Raw genomic sequence first — 21,132 nt, forward strand, 5'->3', positions numbered from 1 at the left:
GGTTTTTGATACTCCTACCTCGTGTACAAATATCGAGAGGCGGTTAAATATGTCAGGATGCCCCATTTACCGAAAAAGAGGGCAAAAACTGCCCCCGATCATAGCATTTGAGTGCAGGGTCCGGTCGGAGGAGGTGGCCATGGGGTTTAAGATGGGCAATATGTAGAGTTCGCGCGTTGATGGCTTCAAGGTTCTCCACATTTCGCTAGCCCATGGTAAGACAGATTTTACACCTGATCCCCGGAATTAAAAATCCGTAAGCTTGGTGTTGGTGCTTATTTCCCTGATCTCGTATAACCATGGGCGTTGCATCGAAATAAAAAGAAAATCATAAGGCACAAGAGAGAAAAAACAGAATCTCAGGAATGTCTTCTGATCAAGAATGATAACTGTTTCTGCTGGAAACTTTGCTGGACAGTTTAGAGACTGATATGTTTAGAGGCGTGGATTTGGGGATCCAATTATCAATAATCCGCTATAAGCCACGACAGCATCCTGGATAATCCAGAGTCAGTCGTATCCTCCTCCCCTCGCACACTAAGCTCGGTCGATACTGGCGAGTAGCTGTGCTTCAGGATGCCACGATAGTGGCAGACGGGCGAGATTGAGGAAAATGGACCAAAAATATTTTGACCCCGGCCCCAAACACTGAGATCATGTTCATTACTGTCGAAAATGGATTGGGTCAGGTAAACATTAGGTGCGAGTGACAATTAGCTTATTCTGTTGGGAAAGGTAATTTTGGTGCTAATATCGTGTGCAAGGGGAGGAGCATGTGACTGATGGAGGATGGGCGGCACTCAGCTTTGGTCTCAACCTCAGTTTAGCTAGCAAGTATCTATAGAATTTGCTCTCTGAAACACCGCCCGCGCCAAAATTTTAATTTGTGAATAGGACCAAATTTAATTGGTGACTACAATTTCTGTTACACTGATCGGTTTTCTGGCTATTCTTTATCTCTGAAAACATAGTCCGCCATTTTATGCCAAATATGCACACTAACTTGAAAAGCCCAAATAACCAGAAAGACATGAAAGCTTGTCAAGTTTTTTACCTTTATCTTTTTTCACATACTAATTTCTTTCGTTATACAACCCGAATTCTTTCAATTATAAGCATATAATGAGAACTATTTCTTTACTGCGGATAACTAGAAAGTGCACAGTCAACACTTTTACAATATTCATACATTCAGTTGTGGCAGCGTTATAAGGTTTTAGCGATTGCTCGGAGAGTAAAGACGACGCATGTACGAAGATGGCGGACGGAGGAGAATTTTCGATTTCTAGTTTAGAAAAACTCCGCGTTGTTGACCTGAAGCAACAGTTAGGCGAGCTTGGTCTACCAACGCAGGGTAAGATAAACCCGACAAGAGTAACGAGGAGTTATTTTAGAGAAATATGACTGCATTTTTTGTGCCTTTGTTGGGTGCAAATATTTGGCTATGCAAAATGTACATGGCATTGTATGTCCAGCACCACTGTCAGGTGCTGCCACCTATATTGTTAATTGTACTATCTATCTGGCGGATTTGTTGGGTGCAAATATTTGGCTATGCAAAATGTACCTGTAATAGTATGTCCAGCACCACCGTCAGGTGCTGCCACCTTTATTGTTAATTGTACTACCTATGGTCCAATACTTCGGCAAATTCATACCCATCTTATCAATGATAAGCGTGCCGTTACGTGAGTTATTACAGAAAGACACTAGTTGGCACTGGGACGAACCGCAGAAAACGCAACTGAGATTCTCGAGAGAAAGCTAACTGGTCTGAGGCACCAGTGCTCCCTCAGTTATTACGACCCCAAGAAGGAGTTGACGGTCACGGCAGATGCATCAAAAGACGGGATAGGAGCCGCGCTACGACCCGATTGCATTCGCGTCCAGAGCCTTAACTTCTTGTGAACAGAACTAGGCCTATGCACAAATCGAGAAGGAAACACTTGCAGTCAACCTTTGCCTGCGAGAGATTCCATCAGTACCAGTCGGAGGTGGCTGTTTAGAGCCAAAACAAACTAAAATGATTGAAATGGGCAATTTCAACGAAGTTTAGTTTGTTTGGGCGCTTGTCAGCGGTGTGTTCACGTTCACCTGAAACAGAGGGTCACTCCCATTCAATGGGCTGTGGTGGGGATTGTCAGAAGTTGGCCTGGGCACCTTCTGACAACGTGTTCTGAGTGTGCATATTTGTTTGGTCAGGGCTCTGGTTTGTCTTTCTCGGCCAACATACAATTCAACTGGTACGTGTACTTTTCCTTTCAGGAAGAAAAGCTGATCTAGTTGGTCGGCTACATGAGTACTATCTTGAACAGGTATGTCATGATGTGGCCCTGGAATGGGGTTATTTCAAGGGTCCTGCTATGCCCTTTTCTTCCATATGTATATGAATTTGAGCCTGCAGTAGAATTTCCTATCCTAAGTGAACCATGGTGGTACATGTATGTCTGTGATGGGAATTGGTTAGTCTAAATGTTATGATGAAGTCAGGTGCTAAATCAATGATACAATACTGAATTGTTCTTGATCCCAGTGAGCAGGAGCATTGCAAGTTCAGAAAAGGCTTCAGGGGGGTCAATAACCCCGAAAAAAATATTTTTTGTTTATTTTGGGACATGTGGCACGCTCTTATACCGTTAAACAGTGTAAAAACTATGCAATTGAAAGGTCTGAGTATTCTTACCAAGGACACTGCTAATCTAACCAAGTTGATCATGGTAATTTGATCATGTTCTTCACAACAAAATTGAGATATCCAGTGTGTTGATACTGATGATAGTGAATTTCATCAATGTTATTTCTTTCTGACAGGAAGATGAAGAAGATGATTCTGAACAGGAAGGTGAGTCGATGATAAGATGACAGTATATTCAGTTACTAAGGTTGAGTTTTTATTTGCTATTGAATATTCTTCATCCTACCCTGTTTTCAAATGTTGCATACTTAAAAAACAAAAGTAACTTTTCTGATCTTATCCATCACTTTTTTGCGGGACCTGTGGGGCATAGTCACACAAGTAACTATAGTAATTAAAGAGGCAAAAAATCAATATAACTGTAAACAATTAATTACATTGATGATAATATTAATAACACCATGGTGAAACAAGTGTCTTTATTTTCAAGACTCCCCGGATGATGGTCGTGGTGGACAACGGCAGTTCCCCCCACCTCCACCTCACATGATGCAGCAAGGCCAGCATCCCCCACCACCAGGGATGTCTATGATGGGTCAGCATCCACAGCAGATGCGGGGACCTCCAGGTCCACCCTCAATGGCCCCTCCACCACAACAGGTAAAGAGTACATCTTGCTTCTGACACAAAATTGAAAAATAACGACTTTGATTGATTGATAAGATTTTTTGTGTGATTGGCTCGTATGTCTGAAAAAAGAGAGACAAATTCACACTTCAGCATTTACAATATGTTAAGGTGCTCAGAAGCCAGTTGTGAAAATATATTATTTGGCTGTGCTTGGACATATCCTGTACTCGAACTATGCCTGAATTAGAGCTAGAACACTAGCTCATTATCAGCAGTTAAAACCGCTCCAATGCATTTGCTGTTTTCACTCTATATTTCAGAATCTCCTTGCCATCCTTGTATTTTAATTTTATGTCATAAGATGACTCATCTTATACATCAGTATTGAAATCATTTCAGATGGGTGATGATTACTCTCAGCAGCAGTCGATGATGATGGAGCGGGAACAGCCTCATCGACATGATCGAGTGAGTACCCTCGTTTAGTCATGCAGTAGGCCTGTCATTGCCTCCAGGCCAGGTTTTCCTTGCTGTTCCGGCTTGTCGATGCAGATATGCACACTTTGACTGAAAAATAGAAGTTGGCCATACACAAGGACACTGACAGTCGCTGTCACTGTCAATGTGTTGGGCCAATTCGTATTTCTCCATCGAGGAGAGTATATCCCAAGGATAAGCTTGTCCTAAACGGTTCAAACGTTGCCAAATAGTTCCTTTCATATGTTAATCACAATTCCACAAGTACCGGTAGATGAACTGAAAAGGCAATGAAAATTAATTTGAATGTTGAGAAGAAAGATTATTCTGTAATTTTGAGAGTACTTGACCAAGAACTGCAATACATTTACTAGTTTGTACATTAATGTGGAAAATGGGATTTTCCTCAGTTCCATTGATTACAATAACGTGTCAAATGTCAAATCAACGACAGTTTACTTTGACAAGAGTACAAACCTCTTTTTGGTTGTTTGTAGCGTGAAGAGGATGACCTAGTGCGCAAAGCCGAACTTCAACAACAGATGTTGGAACATCAACAAATGATGGACAGTCAAAAGGAAGCATTGGCCATTCAGCAACAGGCGATGCTTGAACAGGAACGAGTCATGCAGCAGCGGGATCAAGAGAGACAACGGCGCATAGCTATGGAACAGGAGAGAGCCAGACAGCAGCAGGTCAGTAGAAAATACAGTGAAACCTCCCTAAGCGGACTCTCTAGTACGGACATCCTAATTAAGCCAGCTGATAATTTCTTTTCAATGCACACTGTCGTTGTCTCTCTGTTTGGAGGTTGACCTGTCGTAAGTTTTGTTGCTACATACGCTGTTATTGCTTTGCAGGCAATGATAGAACAGGAACGTGCTCGGCACCAGGCCATGATGGACCAGGAGCGTGGCATGATGTCCAGACACGAGAACGACGAGATGATGCAGAAGGCCCGTGAACAGCAGCAACTTCTCGAGGCAGAGAAACAGCAACAAATGGTAATTAGGCAAATTACAATTACAATGTTACCTCATTATTTCTTCTTTCTTCGTCCGTATTTTTTTATCAATGGAGAGTCCTGTTCTTGTGTTACGGACGCTGTCCTATTGATGTTAAAGCTGGTCCTTGATGCTTGGTCCGAATGGCCATAACACTGTCCTCAGGACTGCAAGCCTTATGTTAAGAATCTGTGTGTCTTAGGAAGGGTGACAGGATGTGTGGCAAGTGATTTGGATGCAATAAGAAATATGCTATAAGCTAATAGACAGAAAAGGATCGTTTAAAATTGTTTATTTGCTGTTTCTGACTTGAACCCTTCAGTTGTTGTGTCAGATCATTGTCCATATGTTTTAATGCATTTAATGAGTTATGTCATTTGATTGGTCAGATCCAACAGCAGATGATGGAAGTGAAGAAGAAAGATGCTGAGATGATGCAGCAGCAACAACAGATGGCCATGATGGAAAGGCGGGGTGAACAGGGACCGCCACCTCATCAGAGAATGGAAGTGCCACCACCTCATCAGAGGTTGGAAGGGCCACCACAGCACCAGAGAATGGAAGGGCCACCGCAACACCAGAGAATGGAAGGGCCACCACAACACCAGGGGATGGAAGGACCACCACAGCACCAGGGGATGGAAGGGCCACCCCAGCACCAGAGATTGGAAGGGCCACCACAGCACCAGAGGATGGAAGGCCCACCGCAACATCAGAGGATGGAAGGGCCACCGCAACTCCAGAGGATGGAAGGACCACCACAGCATCAGGGAATGGAAGGACCACCACAGCATCAGAGGATGGAGGGACCTCCACAGCACCAGAGGATGGAAGGGCCACCACAGCATCAGAGGATGGAAGGGCCACCGCAACACCAGGGGATGGAAGGACCACCCCAGCATCAGAGGATGGAAGGGCCACCACAGCACCAGAGGATGGAAGGGCCACCACAGCATCAGAGAATGGAAGGGCCACCACAGCATCAGAGGATGGAAGGGCCACCCCAACACCAAAGGATGGAAGGGCCACCACAGCACCAGGGGATGGAAGGGCCACCACAGCACCAGAGGATGGAAGGACCACCACCTCAGCAACGAATGGATGGGCCACCACCTCAGCAACGAATGGACGGGCCACCACCTCAGCAACGAATGGATGGGCCACCACCTCACCAGAGAATAGAGGGACCTCCACCTCATCAGAGAATGGAAGGACCTCCACACAGGATGGAGGACATGGGGCATCAAATGCAAGGGCCTCCACATGGATCTATGCCTCCAAGAGGTGAATAGTTTTGAGTGCTATCATTAGGTCAATTTTGGTACATCTGGTGGGTCAGACAGCTGGAACTTGATTCATATAGTGTAAACAGTGAAGTGTTCACAAAGCTGAAGGTTGGCTCTTCTTAAATTACCAGGAAAGTTACTCCTATGTTTGCTGCCTAAATTTAATGGTTTTTGCATTAGTTTTTCACTTTTCACGCTTTTCAGTTTGCGTTTGACTCCTGCATTACTTAACACTTAAGCAATACGATACTCCCTGTCGGTTACCATGTGCTAATCTCAATTTTACTCGTGGATCCCTTGAGTAAGATCAGTACTGATTTTACAGCCTTAAATGCCAGATCAATTTTATTTTCCTCTTTTGTGGTCACGTGTATTTCAGGTCCTCCTGGCCAGTTCCAACCTCCATCATCACAAGCTGGTCCTCCTGGACATCAGGGGCCTCCCCCTGGTCATCATCAGGCAGGCCCTCCTCCTCCTCCTGGACTTCACCAGGTCCCTCCTCCCGGACATCACCAGGTTCCTCCTCCCGGACTTCAACAGACAGGTCCTCCTCCAGGACACCCACAGGGACCTCCGCCAGGACACCCACAGGGTCCTCCACCTGGACACTCACAGGTTCCTCCACCTGGACACTCACAGGTTCCTCCACCTGGACACTCACAGGTTCCTCCACCTGGACACTCACAGGTTCCTCCACCTGGACTTCACCAGGGCCCTCCACCTGGACATCCCCAGGAGGGACTTCCCCCGGATGGCCCTCCGGGGATTGCGCCTGTTTCCCAGGCAGAGGAAGGTGGAATGAAGCCAGTTCCACTGATGTCTATTGAGACACGACCACCTCCAGGGGGACAGGTAGGTCCTTTAGTTTAATGTTACATTTACTCTGAGTCTGACTCTTTGTGATGGAGCAGAACATCTTGGGATTGCATTCCATTTTGGGATGGTTGTGATAAACCTGTAATCTTGATAACTCTTAAGAAATCATGAAGTTACTCTAGAGCAATCCAGCCCATTGATATGGAATTCCTGAGGATAAGTCAGTTAAAGCTAAAAGATAAAGTTAAGAAATTCTTGGTACCCGATGATATAAGAAATGTTCTCTTGTTGTCTATTTCAGCCTCAAGAGGATGATGGGAAGAGGGAATTCCGTCTACCCCAGGCCCTGGAGAAGGTGCTGGCTTTTAAGGATGTCAGGGCACAACAAATGGGCATCAGTCCAGAGGAACTGGAGAATCTTGACCAAGGTAAGGTGATGCTATTTTTTAAAAGCCAGTTCAGTGGCATGCCCGGTGTTCTCAACAGGGTTTTCTCAAGGTAGGGTGGTACCTTTGATACTCAAGAGGTTTTGCCAGTGTCCAACATGAGGTAGGATGACCAGCAATTTAATGTAGGGTGTCCCTATAGAAACCTTTAAAAATTCTAGAGCAAGGTAGGGTGGCTGCTTCCAAGGTTGGGTGGGATGACCTGACAAATGGCCTTGTGGAGAATCCTGCATGCCCCATGCTTTTGCTCTCTCGGACAATCACTTTGTGAGCCTTTGATCTAAGACAAAACCCATGAAGGTTAACTTGTGCAGGTGTGTTCATAATTCTGAACGAATCTAAACTGTTTATTTACTGCAAAAAAGAAGAGTTTAAGTAGGAGAAACCTACCCAAAGAAATGCTTTTAGCTTTGATGACTAATAGCTTACTTTTTGTTTCATTTGTAAAAAGGGATTGCCTCAATGTTTCGTGGCATCGTTTCGCTAATTAAAAATGCTATATTGTGTGGCATTTATTTGCGTTAGTTCGTGGGTATTTGACCACATTCCATGCTACAAAGATAGTTTATTAGCTCATATCAAGCCACAGGTAATGGGTCATATTGTTTTGTTGTGTCAATGTTGCTTGTCAACGAATGGTTTTCCTGGTGTTTCATTGTTTCCTGCCTCAGATGATAGAATATAAACAAATATCTGTTTTGGGTAAACACCATGGGAGGTTGTACAATAAAAATAGGGTGCTACCCTTTGGGTTCTATTTGATTAACAGGCTCACACTATTGACATTGCTGTCGGCTCAGGGTTCGCTGCAGAGAGAGACCTCATTAAGCTAAAAGTACTGTTGCCTGATAAATAGTATGTCGCGTGGATATTGGATCACTTTGTGTTTGAGCAGTGTTAGCTACCCATTCCATAGTCGGGGCGGAATTATATCCAGATTTAGAAAGATCTCGATTTGATATTCTTTGAATTGAGAATTAACTCTGAAAAATTAGGCTACATCAGCCCTCTGTGGTCTGCCATCTACCTCAAAAAACTTTCTGCAATTTTTGTGCAAAATGTTGACGGAGTTGATGCCGGTTACTGAGTCTGTTTCAAACGAAACTGTCCTGTGTAACGACTTTGGTCTGGAGAACTGTGTCAAGACGCCATTATATGCTGTTCCGATTGTCATCGGGGTTGTTCTGGCGATCACCTTGAACCTCTTCAACATTATCGTCATGAGTAAGATTAACGTGCATCTTGGCTATCGGGGGTATTTCTTGATGAATCTGGCTGTTGCTGACCTCCTGTCTGGAGTCGTGCTTTCAAGTGCCATATACTACAGTGTACATCAAAGATGGCCCTGCCGGAAATTGGCTTCAGACATGGTTGGATTCTTCACTTCTGTTGTGTTTTGTGAATCAATACTCTCTCTGACCATGGTCAGTTGTGAGCGTTATTTATCAGTTGTGTGGCCGTTACATTATCCAAGATGGGTGAACCAAAAGTCGTGTGTAATCGTGATCGTCTGCTCGTGGTTGCAAAGTATTGCAATCTTTTCCATGCCGTTTCTCGGAATTGGTAACTTCAGCTACGAGTGGATGAGTTATGTCAGCCATTACGACTTCAGGAGTTCCATTGCGTCTGCTTCCCTTGGAATCATGATAACCGTATCCACAGTTGCTATTGTTACCTTCTGCTTCGTGAGAATTTTCCTCATCACCAGACACCATGTCAGAACCATCAACGCACAAATGTCGTCTGTTCCGAACTCGACAGCAAAAAGATCTCATCTTGGGAAGGGAATCAAGATGATTGGAGTCACAGTTCTGGTTTTTGCCCTGCTATGGTTCCCATACGTCATTATGGAAACCGTGTATGCCATTCTCCAAGTGACACCGTCTCGTCTTGCCGATTTTATCGGTGGATATCTGGGTGGTTGTAACGCATTCATCAATCCGCTGATCTACTATTACACCAGCGACTTGTACAGAAAGAAAAGTCGGGAATTTCTGCGAAGAGTTCTCTGCAGGAAAGCACTTGAGGCAGACAACAATGCTGCACTTGAGTGATTTGGTTTATTAATATTTTTGTTGTCTTGTAGTGCAGGTGGTTGTGATTTCTTAGTCTCTCCTTAGAAAAACTGTTGTCAAAACTCTCACAGAATACTTAGGATTATTCTTTGCACATAGTTAGGTCAAATAAGGTGACAGTATGATTTGGCAAAGTTAGGGAGGATCTTGTAGTGTTGTCGAATATCTATAGTTTTGGACAGTTTCAGAGCATAAAGAATCCAAGGATTTATTCATGTGGGTTTTGTGAGTATTCCATCACAGCACTTTATAACACCTACTCTACACGTAAAAATGTTTGTGGTTTTAAATACTGAGCATTCAAGTCCTCAAAGTATGTTTTCACGGGGAACAATGTTTGCGATCACCATCTCGGGAGGAAAAATGACCATATTTGAGAGAAACTCTAGAAAAAAGTCACACACCTGACAAATTCCGGTTGGAAAATGGTAAATTTGTTATTGCAGCCATTTTTCCTCTCGTCATTGTCCTTACGTATAAACTCATCTGATATGAACCAGTTCCTCTACAACCACATCATGACCCAAACTGATTTGTGTTTCACGAAGCTAGCATTATTTTCGCAGCGTACGAAGGTCTTTTGGCGGCGATTTGTGTTCACGAAACATATTCATGAATCTGGTACTGTTGAAGTATTATTGGCCACCACAGCCATGAGGCACTCATCAGGTGTTGCTTATGCAGCAGGTCACTGCAGCCATGAGGCATTCGTTAGGAGCTGCTTCAGGGACAAGGAAGTGATGCCCAGACTGGGGTTGGAACGACATTTCCCATGGACTGAGAGTTGGACCCCCAATACCACTACTCCAGCAAGCACCTGTTGCACACTGCCACAATCTTTTCCCGGACTGCATAGACGCCATTACTCATTGCACATCATGGCTTGTGTTTTCAGTCGTTGAAGAGGAAGACGAGCCTGAACAAGTTGAGGAGCTTCCGATCGGTGATTACGGAGACGATGACATGGACGAAGATGAGGATGAGGAAGAGGAGGAGGAAGAAGAGATTGTACCAGTTCTCACGAAGAAAGAGGTAAGTACTGTGGGGGGGGGGCAAATTTGTTACGGCCAGGAGGAGGAGTACGTATTCTCAATCTAGATCTTTGTTTCATTGTGAGGGTGTTCTGTTCTGTTGTCAAACTGTTCTTCTGGTTCAAGTCATCATTGCATTTCAGACTTTGATTGACGAAGCCAAATATATTATGTAAACCAGGCAGTGACTAAATATATCTGGCTGCGTCATTTGGCCCTCAAGTTTTCGACTCTGTTATACCTATGGAGATACCTCGCAAGCATGCAGTCCGTTTGATGTATCTTGTACGCATGTGAGCTCATGAGTTGTTTCTTCTCTACGAAACTCATCAGGCCCACTTTCGAAGAACTCGTCCGTCTTTCTGCAAGGATTGAAAACAAGCAGACTGAATTGAAGTGTCTGTAGATTGCATGAAAAATGCTAAATATTTGATATTCGTTTCAGTCAAAGAATAAGAAGCGGAAGAAAAAGAAGAAGAATGCCAAGCAACGACGAATGATCCAGCAGCACATGAAAAAGGCTCAGCAGCCTAAACAGGAGGAGGAAGAGAAGGTTGAGGTCGAGTAAGTTAAAGTCTTAACGGCCTACTCAAGTTTCAGCATATTTGGGTGCTTAATGAATTCAAGTTTGAGCTTATTTGCGTGCATAATAAATTCACTGTGGCAATATTGTTTTCTGTTTACCTGAGCCACAAGAAAATACAATGATGAATGGTGTTTAAACTGTCTTTTTATTTTGGTGGTTTTAGAGCAAATCAAGCCACATTTGTCCTTGTCAGTATCAGGCTTGTCGAGACTTTACAATTTTTTGCAGTAAAGATTAGTGCCAGTGAGTCTGTGAATCTGAAATTCATTCTCTTTCAGGTATGTCCAAGAGACTCTTGAGCTGGATCGGATGGATCCTAACTATCATCACTTTTCAAAGATCTTTGAAACATTCAAGGTAATTTGGTTGTGATTGTGTCCTTTCCTGTTCTGATCCACTCGTTTGCAGCTATTTGGGGGAAAATATTTAGTTGAGACACAGAGCTAAGTGTCAAATGGTGCATGTCAGGAATAGGTGTTATTTGAGCTTCTTGGTGGCTCGTGAGGACCTTTTTTGACCCGAGGACGTGGTTCCTATTCTGATCTGTGCGCAAGACACAAGAGGATGGCACTCCTGTCCAAAATATGATATTAGAAGTCATAAAAAGCAGCTAAGTTTGAAGTGTGAACCAATTGAAAGCACACAAATAAAGTTCTGAATTCAATAAAAGGTTACAAATCATACACTTACCAGTAGTTTTGAATCACCTAGTAACATTCTGTCTGTGCTTCAGATCACGGAGGTGGACAAGGCCAGCAGGGAAGCCGAGCGTCTGTTGGAAGAACAGAAGAAGAAGGATACCCAGGATGCATTGGATGCTGCCGCCAAGCGTAATCGGATGGGCGTGGCAGACGACGATGATGATGATGATGATATGGATGAGGTAGGTCAAGGTCGCATTCAGCCCATCTGATTTCTCGTTGTTTTTGCTCCTGAGTGATGCTTTTAAAATCCAAGTGGCTCTCTCTGACATATAATAATGAGTAATAATAACAAGTAATAATGGCCAATACCACTGACTTGCTGAGGGGTGCACTGTTCAAACAATCAGGTTCCATCAAAACTTGGAGACTGTTTCTACTAGTCTGTTATATCCAACACTTGTAGTGTCGAACATGTGCTTGCATTTTCCTGATCTGCTTACAGTGAGAACAGAATATATTCCAAATCTCACCATGTACTGTTTGTTAAATTCTGATATCTGAAACATTACGATGTGCTTTATCAGACAATTAATGGACTAAGTTCCCCTTGCAGAAAGTTGTGGAGGACAAGCCTAAGTATTCCAAGAAGAAGCTGAAGAAGATGAACCGACTGAGTGTGGCTGAATTAAAGCAGCTTGTTGTCCGGCCTGATGTTGTTGAGATGCATGATGTCACAGCACAGGACCCAAAACTTCTCGTACATTTGAAGGTGGGTATTTTTGTTAATATCAAAAATAAATAAGGCTACATGTAGCTTATATATTTTTGATCATTTGATAACATTCTTCTCAGGACAGACTTCGGGACAAAAGTTATTTTTGTTGTCTTTGTTATCTCATCTAAGAATTGGCAGATATTTAACGTTAAAATGGTGAAATGTATTGTCTGTATTGAAAGAAACTCTGTCATTAAGTAGAATGAACAAAAGATATTTTATATCAAGAACTGATAAAGTCTAATTCTTTGTTATATGTATCAAAAAGAGCCTGTTGATGATATGGTTCCAATGTCAACCTTTGAAAGACAATATTTGACTTAGTCACCCAGGGCTTTTTTAACATGATGACTTGTTTGAATTGAAGAGCTTCTTTTTCTGACCACAGGCCACAAGGAACACAGTGCCTGTGCCACGCCACTGGTGCTTCAAGAGGAAGTATCTACAAGGTAAAAGAGGTATAGAGAAGGCTCCATTTGAGCTGCCAGACTACATCAAGGCCACAGGAATCATGGAAATGAGAGAGGCCCTTCAGGAGAAGGTGAGGAAATGTTTGAATTGTGTGCTCACTTTTGACAGTGCCAGTCCTAAAGAGCATCAAGGATGGCTCAATGCTCAATTCTCTTGTCAAAGAAGAAATGATTATGAAAATATTCTGTGAAGTTGTCTCTGAACATAATCAGGAGCAGGAACAGATTGGCGTAGGATTAGCCAAACCTGCAACAAGAACCTATCATATCTGGCAATCATGGCATTCGATCACCAATAATGGACGTGAGAAAGATGGGGCATAATGTCTACATAGTTGAAGGCGACACTGATGATGATGATGATATTTAAAAGAGTCAGAAATTTAAGTGAAATTGATTACAAAAGTAACCAAACACGTACTATTTGGCTAATGGAAAGAAAGAGAAATTTTATCATTATTTCCTTCACTTTTGATAATCATAATTTCACCTACCCTGCTATTATGACTGATCACTCATTCTCTGTCGTTTTCAGGAAGATCAGAAGTCCATGAAACAAAAGATGAGAGAGAAAGTCCGGCCAAAAACGGGAAAAATTGATATTGATTATCAGAAGCTTCACGACGCATTCTTCAGATTACAAACGAAACCGAAAATGACAATTCATGGTGATTTGTATTACGAGGGCAAAGAATTCGAGACGCGTTTAAAGGAAAAGAAACCTGGGAATTTATCGGATGATCTTCGGACGGCATTGGGAATGCCAATTGGTATGGTGAGTATGCCATGCAGTGAGTCCCTTCAGTCTCCGGAAACAAGCTTGCAGGGCTTGAAAGATCTGGAACAAACATTTGGCACCATTTTTGTGAGAGAAAAAACTATAGAGAAGCAAAAATCGTGAACAATTTAAGACGGGCTTTGTTGTTATTTGCACACCTTTCTGCAGGGATCTGCTAAATCTTTGTCTTGTTGCAATACCACCATGGAACCTCATCGCAGTGAATGCTTTTAAAGTTAGATTTAGACTTGTTGTGAACTCTTTTCCATGTCCATGAGCAAGACAACGCATTGACGTTTACCCTGGTTTCTATTAACTTTGGATACAGTGAACCAATTTTCTTCGTCCCAAGGAATGAGTTGTATCATGGTTCCACGGCACTAACTTTAAAATGTTCATCAAAAGTGTCTGGCATCTCAAATAGATCTTTTCAATCACTTTTTCTCTCTTCAGAGCGCTGACCGAGTTCCTCCACCATGGTTAATCGCCATGCAGAGGTACGGACCACCACCCTCTTATCCCAATTTAAAAATACCTGGTTTAAATGCACCGATACCCGAGGTAAGTTTCATCCAGATTTGCTAATCATAGATCCAAAGAACCTATTCGAGTGAGAGACATGAACTTGTAGCTTGTGATGGACTCTGCCACCCTGGCTGTTGCGTCACAAGATGTGGGGCATGAATTTAACCACTGCCGCAGCTGCCATGGCAGTCGGTGCCCACCAAAATGGCATCCACTGCCACAGATGCCATGGCAGTGGATGCCCTCCAAAATGGCCTTAGTGCCCTCTCAATCCTCTTTCACATTTTTCAGTACCCAAGGCCATAATGGCTCTAAAATGGGTGCCCTAATAGTTTTGGAATTCAAAGTCTGAAGACCGATGACTCAAGTTGGCATCCAGCTATTGCTCACAAAATCGAAAGTAGAAAAATGGACTTGAAAATTTAAAACTTACTTGTCTTTGAGGTAAAAACCTGATGAAGGCTCTGATTTTTGTTGGCCGCCGTTAGTTCCCCTAGGCTGCTTTCTCAAGGAAAAGACTTGTTGTACAATATACAAAACACCTTTCTTCCTCTTTCAGAGTTGTTCCTTCGGTTACCATGCTGGCGGATGGGGCAAGCCTCCGGTGGACGAGAATGGTAAACCTTTATACGGAGATGTATTCGGCACAACAACGACAGAACTCGCGGTAAGAACAGCTTATATTAACAACAGAGCTAGCCTCGTTACATCATCAGTTTTCACAGTAATATTTATACAAAAAATCTTCTTTTCAGAAAGGGCCCTCTCAAGCTTCATGTTGCTCAAGTTATTGCAGGTCGCTTTGGTTTCAGAATGGCTTTGGAAAATGGACCTCATTTCTTCCAGCATCAATTATTATTATACATATTTACACGACAAATATTTACACCATTATAGCCTCACTCTGTCTTCTTGTCGTCCTTGTTTCTGTTTTGTCCGATTGATGATTCGAGTGAGTGTAGGCCTCCCCACTGTGAAAACTCCACACCAATTCCTTTTAAACCTTATTTCTCCCAGCAATAATTCTTATTACACGTGTACTTCACATAGATGACACCACTCAAGCCTCACTATGTCTTGCTGTTTGCCCATCTTCTGTTTTGTCCTTTTGATTGATCCGAGTGAGAGGAAGCTTCGCCGCTGTCGAAACTCCCCACACGATTCCTATTGCAGAGACAACACATCAAATCCTTTGCTCCACGATAAAAATCACGATGGGTTATACAGTATATGATGCAGTTCATGAAACTATTACTTATGCCTAAAAAACTGATGGAGAAGTCCATCACCTTTGGGAAATTGACAACAGTGAATGCGTTGATTAACTGTAAGATACTAAATGGCATCCAACTAATGTAATAAGCAACTACAGTTATTCCTATGGTCCGTACAGCTTTCATTGCATTTTTCTTTGGTTTTTGTTTATAAGTTGCTCCAATGTTCAATTTTGCAATGTCTTCATGTGCCCGTTTTGATATCAAAAAGATGCGCCAGTAACAGAATGTGATAACTGCAGTCGCTGGCATAATCTGTATGCCAAAGTCAACGAATAGAAGAATTCGAAAACTCCGGAAATCTGTATGGCATAGATACGTATTAGGATTGAATTCATACCTGCCGTATCCAAAGATCGGGATTAGCACAACAAGCAAATTCGACAGCCAAACTACGATCATCATAATGATACATGTTTTTATCGTCATGACAGTGTGATAGATAAGAGGCCGACTGATCGCGATGTAGCGGTCGATGCTAACAGCTGCTAGCGTTGTCGCCGAAACACCGAGAAACATCTGCCCAAACAGCCCATGCATGCTGGCACTTGTGTGGTTGATTGGCCATATCCCTAATGCAGCATGGTAAAACGTCCCACTTAATCCCTCCACTCCTAATGCCAAGTCCGTGATAGCTAAGTTTAACATGAAGAATCCAGGGTTGTTGCGCAGGGTTTTAGTACGCATCAAAACTGTGATGTTGAAGATATTCCCCAGTACAACTAATATCATGATGACGAGTATGATGAGGGTGTATCCCACGGAGTGGCTGCACAAGGCCTTCCCATAGTCTCCACAGGCAGAGCTGTTCATTGCAATCATTTAAAGTGGCTTCCGTGATTAGCAGAGAAGTTTGGTTGGTTCCTTTTGAAAAGTAAAACTCGTCCTGGCAGCAGATGTTAGCAGTGGTGTTCTTTGTTTGTTCTTGAAATGTCACCCTTTGCGTCAATTCAACTAGAGTTCCGCAATGAATAATGCCAGCATCAGTTATCAAGATAGCAACTTCGAATCAGATTGAGTTATCACTCAATGAGTTCTATAATCCAAAATATCATTATCTAAGCATCATCCATAAGTTGTATGAAAAGGAAGACAACACTTGAAATGAATCCAGCAGCTACATTTGTGGAAAATGTCCGTTGGAACTGATGACCAAGCATTCCTTGTCTCTAACTCCCCACACCTCCTAGCCACCAATATCTATAATTTCATTAGTAATTAATGGCCAGGAGCTATAGACAAACAAATAATCAAGGACTGGCTGTTGAAACCATTGATTTATTAAAATTGTGTGATTTCTACTTGTTAAGAATTAGATCTTGATTATTGATATCCATTTCTTAATTTTACGCAATGTTGGCTCACAGTTGCCATGGAAATACAGCTGCAAGTGTAACCTTGGTGAAGTAGATTCTTTACCGGTGCACTAATAACGATTTATTAGTACCAGTAATCACTCTCGTTCAAGTCCTAGTTTGACTTGTTGACTAGTGTTCTTGAGCAAGGCATTTAACCCTTTAGTCATTTTCGTGTTTTGTTTTGCTTAGATCAGCTGTTCTTGGTCGTGTGCTGTCCAATTTGGTAAAATGAGTGTTTTTAGATACAGTGGAACCTCGCAAAGCAGACACCTCTCTAATAAGGATACCCTCGCTTTTGAGGACACTTGTTTAATGTTTTGGTCCTCAGTTGGTTGTTTCCATTTGATTTGACCTCTCAAAGTAAGACACCTCTCTATTTAGGACAGTACTTGTCAGTCTTCAGGATGTCCTTAATAGAGAGGCACTACTGTACTGCAGACTTTTAAGTTTTCCTCGCTGGTGTACAAAAGTTTGTCAAAAAAGAACTCGCATAGCAAATTTATTGTTGTGGTGCATTAAAAAATAATTATCACATTTTCACATTAATAATTCAAATGACCTCGTGTCAACATTCAGAATTTCTGAATTTTCCACAAAAAAGTGAGAAACTGTTAGTATATAGAGGGATTAATCTTACCTCAGTTTGTATTGAGAATGCTGGATAATATCCGAGGCATGTTTTGTGGTCTGAAAGGTTCCAAAGTATTGAAGGGTCCTTATTCCAAGGGTCCTTATTCCAAGGGTCCTTATTCCAATGGTCCTTATTCCAAGGGTCCTTATTCCTCTGTGTTAATTTTCCGCAAAAGTGCATGTTTGTAGGCCGTGGTAATGTTCCACCTTCTGTTCTTTTTTCAAAAAGGCCAAGCTGAAACCAGTTACCGTTGATGGGATTGAAATACAGAAAAAAACATCCTTAGAATGAAAATCGGTGATGTTTGATGATCATACATGTTATTTCCATTAACGCCAAGTCAGTTAACCCGAAATCTGGTCCAAGATAGGACCAGTTTAAAGGCCTACGTTGTTTGTAAAAGATTTGAAATTTGTAATTGAATTTGAAAATTTTCAATTCCGTAAACACGTACTGAATATAAATTTCAACCTTGCCATTGTTTAAACAGATATACACATACTATGTACACTGAACCTGGTGCCAAGTTTCATCAAAATTGCTTGCATGATAACTGCACTACGGCATTGTGCGTAAATGCATTTCTACGATTACCGGTAAATACGGACAGCTTACCCCTTTAAAGATATTCTCAAGTTTAGGTGCAGATAGTGTATTATCTCTGTGCGACATTCATGATATATACAATATCTAAATTCTCTTGTTCAAGTTCTAGGTACATGTACCTTGTTATTCCTTATCTCAGTACTTTCTTCTAATGTTTGATATTTGGCTCACGTGTTAGTCATTGTCCGAATTTGGCCAATCGTTTTCAGTTTTCACCATCTGTTGAAACTTTTTTTGGTATCATCAAAGAGAATGATCTCAAATAATGTACCGTCAGTGTTAAGGATGTAGTCCTCAGCAAATAGTACTGATGGCGCCACCATTGGTGATTGGTTGAACTGAAATACGCTTGACACGGCTGCAGTTCTTGCAGCATCCAGGCCAATGAATAACACGTGAACCATACATGTTTCATTTGACCGTGGATGATGTCGAGGACGGGGCAAATGACGTTTCATGGTGCTGGTGAGGTGGGACTTTCCCCGCCATGGCGTACAGAATCTTCCTTGCGCCGTTTCGGTACTCCTTGTTCGTGACGCTATAGATGATGCAGTTCATGAAGCTGTTACTCACGGCCAGCCATGTTAAGATGAAGTCAAGTGGTCTCGGTGTGTTGTCACTGTCGGTCGGTGTGTTGTCGATTTCAGGGTGGTGGTTAATCGATGCCACGACCATCTGCTGGACTGTGAACGGTATCCAACAGACAAAGAATACAAGAACGGTAATGGCTAACGTTTTCATCGCTTTGTTTGATGAGATCTTTCCTCCACCTCGCGGTCCTGCGATGTTGATCGCTCGGATATGACGCCGTGTGATCAGGAATATTTGCACATAGCTAAAAATGACCACCACCATCCCGGGGAATATCTGTATTGAGAACGAATATATCATCAAGCCTTTATCTGCCATGAAATCAAAATGGCTGCCGAAAGTGTTTTCGCTGTAGATATAACTTCCAAATCCACAAAAAGGTGGCACCATGACCAATACGTTTACGATCCATATTACGATGATTATGACGAAACAGACTTTGCCTGTCATTATGCTCGGATAGCGAAGTGGTCGACTGATGGCAAGGTAGCGGTCAAAACTTACTCCACCAAGCGTGCAGATTGACACGGCACAGAATAACTGTGCGAAGAAACCATGCACGATCATGGAGCCTTCAGTGTACTGGAACAATCCCGAGACTGACAGTGGTACGGCCCAAATACCACATATAATGCCCAGACCCAGATCCGTGACTGCTAAGTTGATCATGTAGTACCCAGGGTTGTTGTGCATGGCTCGAGTCCGAGTAAGCACAAGGAGGTTGAAGATATTTCCAACAAGTATGAATAACGTCACCAAAAAGATTATGACTGCATATCCGGGCTGGTAGTTGCACATGTATTTTCCATATACTCCACACGTTGGTGCACTACTCGTTGAAATGCCAGAAGTTGACATGTTCCGCTTGGCTTAACAGTAACTTATGGGAGAAAACTTTCCTATATCCGATCGGGAGAGCATACCATCCTACTTGCTGGCCTTCAAATCATTCGTACGCAAACTGACCCACAGAAGTGAATTTGTATCTATTTACTTTCGTCTTTAACTACGAGATTAGGTTCTCAAGATGCTAATGGTGCCTATTTTTCTATACATTACTACGACATTGTTTGACGCTGACTGAAGAGATTACTGCTTTTCAATAATTTGTTATTGAACCATTTTCTCGCAGCAAACTTTGTCGAACTCCATTAGCTGTATAAACGTTGAAAAGTTGTTTACCATAATTGTTTCCACGGAAACATTGTATTATCTGTTGTTTCTCAGTTCTTTGGACTTCAGGTTTTAAAGAAGTTTTTCTTGTCCAAAAGTGCCCTGATCATTTTCAATCAGTATATTATATTAATGTGTTTTCTGGCATACTCAATAGTATCTTTTTTATACTGAGCTTGGAAATTCACCAAATCAATATCTTCCGAATCGAAAATATCATCGAGAGCAACAAAAATGGTCTTGAGCGGGTGTGGCTGACAAAATGAAGTTTATGAAGATATTTGTATTGTTTTTAGATTTGGTTTGAATTTTCGAGATTTGACAAGTATCCGTATCAAGTCTGTGTTCGTAAATGAACAGGAAAGTATTTACTTCCAGAATCAACGAGATGATTGAAGGTCTTATTGTGCGTGGGTGAAGTGTAAACTGTGTATTTTCTTTCATAGTAATGAAAAACATACTTATTCCAAGGTTGTTGTGTTGCTAGGCTCCGCGGCAAGTTGTAAATAATGCCTTTGACTGTCCTACTGCTGCCTCTTGTGTAGGTGGATAACTTCCATTCTTAGAAATAATATTGATATTATCTTTACTGATTAGTTAGTGTGCGATTATGAACTCTTGGTGGTCCAAAACAGAACAGGCCCTTTTTTCTCTGAACCCCACCTACTCACACCCATGCTTAGGAAGTTAGTGTTAAAGTAAATTCTGAAGTGCTGTGACCTTTTGTGCTCCCTGAATGTGTCAACGCCGATTGCAAATGAAATAACGTTCCTTGATGAAGTCTAATACACAGATTATATAGTATAACTGTAGTTTTTTTATAATTCCTCGTTGCGAAACAACCAAAGGATGTATGGACTCCCCCGATAGTCTAACGGGCTTTGAGAATTATTGAAGTTTTACTTGTTCATTAGTCAACTGAGCATTACTTTCTCCATTGATAGTTTGTTTGTACAAGGTTATCAGAACTGAAACGAGTCTTTGCTTAGTGTCGCGAATCAATGGAACTACATCAAGTTCTTGAGCTGTCAATATCTCGGTTCAATAATCCAGCAGCGCAAGAACGATTGGCGGGAAATCAATGTCACATGCCGCCACCTTCCAAAGGAATACAAGGTCGCTGGTTGTCCGGTTTAAGTTGATTGATAACTTCACCTCGCCTTCAGTTAACTTGAAGTCTTAATTCCAACTTTTGTTGTTACTTAATTGAAAATCAAAAAATATCCTGTGAGGTTGTCTGTTTTTCTCCGAAACTAAAAAAGGCTCCCCAACTGAGGTCCTTCCAGAAACATCTCAGAAGTCGTGACCTAGAACTGCGGTG

The 21,132-nt window shown here is 42.2% G+C and overlaps 4 protein-coding genes across 4 annotated transcripts in view; 2 read left to right on the top strand and 2 right to left on the bottom strand.

Moving 5' to 3' along the window:
• Positions 1 to 1,248: 1,248 nt before the first annotated feature.
• LOC135484071 (splicing factor 3B subunit 2-like) overlaps positions 1,249 to 21,132 on the top strand; it is a 53,933-nt gene continuing 34,049 nt past the window's right edge. The window contains exons 1-19 of the mRNA XM_064765167.1: positions 1,249 to 1,354; positions 2,266 to 2,315; positions 2,812 to 2,842; positions 3,126 to 3,295; positions 3,665 to 3,733; positions 4,240 to 4,437; positions 4,603 to 4,746; positions 5,136 to 6,030; positions 6,412 to 6,884; positions 7,150 to 7,276; positions 10,265 to 10,401; positions 10,846 to 10,964; positions 11,265 to 11,343; positions 11,720 to 11,869; positions 12,244 to 12,399; positions 12,794 to 12,946; positions 13,411 to 13,650; positions 14,107 to 14,214; positions 14,738 to 14,845. Coding sequence (XP_064621237.1) covers positions 1,258 to 1,354; positions 2,266 to 2,315; positions 2,812 to 2,842; positions 3,126 to 3,295; positions 3,665 to 3,733; positions 4,240 to 4,437; positions 4,603 to 4,746; positions 5,136 to 6,030; positions 6,412 to 6,884; positions 7,150 to 7,276; positions 10,265 to 10,401; positions 10,846 to 10,964; positions 11,265 to 11,343; positions 11,720 to 11,869; positions 12,244 to 12,399; positions 12,794 to 12,946; positions 13,411 to 13,650; positions 14,107 to 14,214; positions 14,738 to 14,845 — 3,504 coding nt within the window. The 5' untranslated portion in view covers positions 1,249 to 1,257. The remainder of the gene's footprint in view (positions 1,355 to 2,265; positions 2,316 to 2,811; positions 2,843 to 3,125; positions 3,296 to 3,664; positions 3,734 to 4,239; positions 4,438 to 4,602; positions 4,747 to 5,135; positions 6,031 to 6,411; positions 6,885 to 7,149; positions 7,277 to 10,264; positions 10,402 to 10,845; positions 10,965 to 11,264; positions 11,344 to 11,719; positions 11,870 to 12,243; positions 12,400 to 12,793; positions 12,947 to 13,410; positions 13,651 to 14,106; positions 14,215 to 14,737; positions 14,846 to 21,132) is intronic.
• LOC135484072 (alpha-1A adrenergic receptor-like) lies at positions 8,279 to 9,718 on the top strand. Its single transcript, XM_064765168.1, has one exon. It carries the CDS (start codon positions 8,353 to 8,355, stop codon positions 9,346 to 9,348), a length of 996 nt encoding a protein of 331 aa, XP_064621238.1. The 5' UTR covers positions 8,279 to 8,352; the 3' UTR covers positions 9,349 to 9,718.
• Positions 15,249 to 16,826, bottom strand: LOC135484311 (probable G-protein coupled receptor 21). The gene is made up of 3 exons (XM_064765658.1): positions 16,818 to 16,826; positions 16,587 to 16,638; positions 15,249 to 16,198 (listed from the first exon to the last, which is right to left on the bottom strand). Exons 1-3 carry the CDS (start codon positions 16,824 to 16,826, stop codon positions 15,249 to 15,251), a joined length of 1,011 nt encoding a protein of 336 aa, XP_064621728.1.
• On the bottom strand, positions 17,988 to 19,688 carry LOC135484069 (G-protein coupled receptor 52-like). Its single transcript, XM_064765164.1, has one exon. The coding sequence runs from the start codon at positions 19,494 to 19,496 to the stop codon at positions 18,459 to 18,461; it is 1,038 nt and encodes a 345-aa protein (XP_064621234.1). The 5' UTR covers positions 19,497 to 19,688; the 3' UTR covers positions 17,988 to 18,458.

Source organism: Lineus longissimus, chromosome 3 (genome assembly GCF_910592395.1).
Source record: "Lineus longissimus chromosome 3, tnLinLong1.2, whole genome shotgun sequence".
NCBI lineage: Eukaryota > Metazoa > Nemertea > Pilidiophora > Heteronemertea > Lineidae > Lineus > Lineus longissimus.

What these genes read in the sequence shown, in the direction of transcription:
- LOC135484072 (XM_064765168.1), top strand. Translation starts at nt 8,353, where the DNA reads ATGTTGACGGAGTTGATGCCGGTTACTGAGTCTGTTTCAAACGAAACT.
- LOC135484311 (XM_064765658.1), bottom strand. An exon ending in GGTCATCAGTTCCAACGGAC is followed by an intron (nt 16,199 to 16,586) that starts ATTTTCCACAAA and finishes GATACACCCTCA; the next exon opens with TCATACTCGTCATCATGATA.
- LOC135484069 (XM_064765164.1), bottom strand. Translation starts at nt 19,496, where the DNA reads ATGTCAACTTCTGGCATTTCAACGAGTAGTGCACCAACGTGTGGAGTA.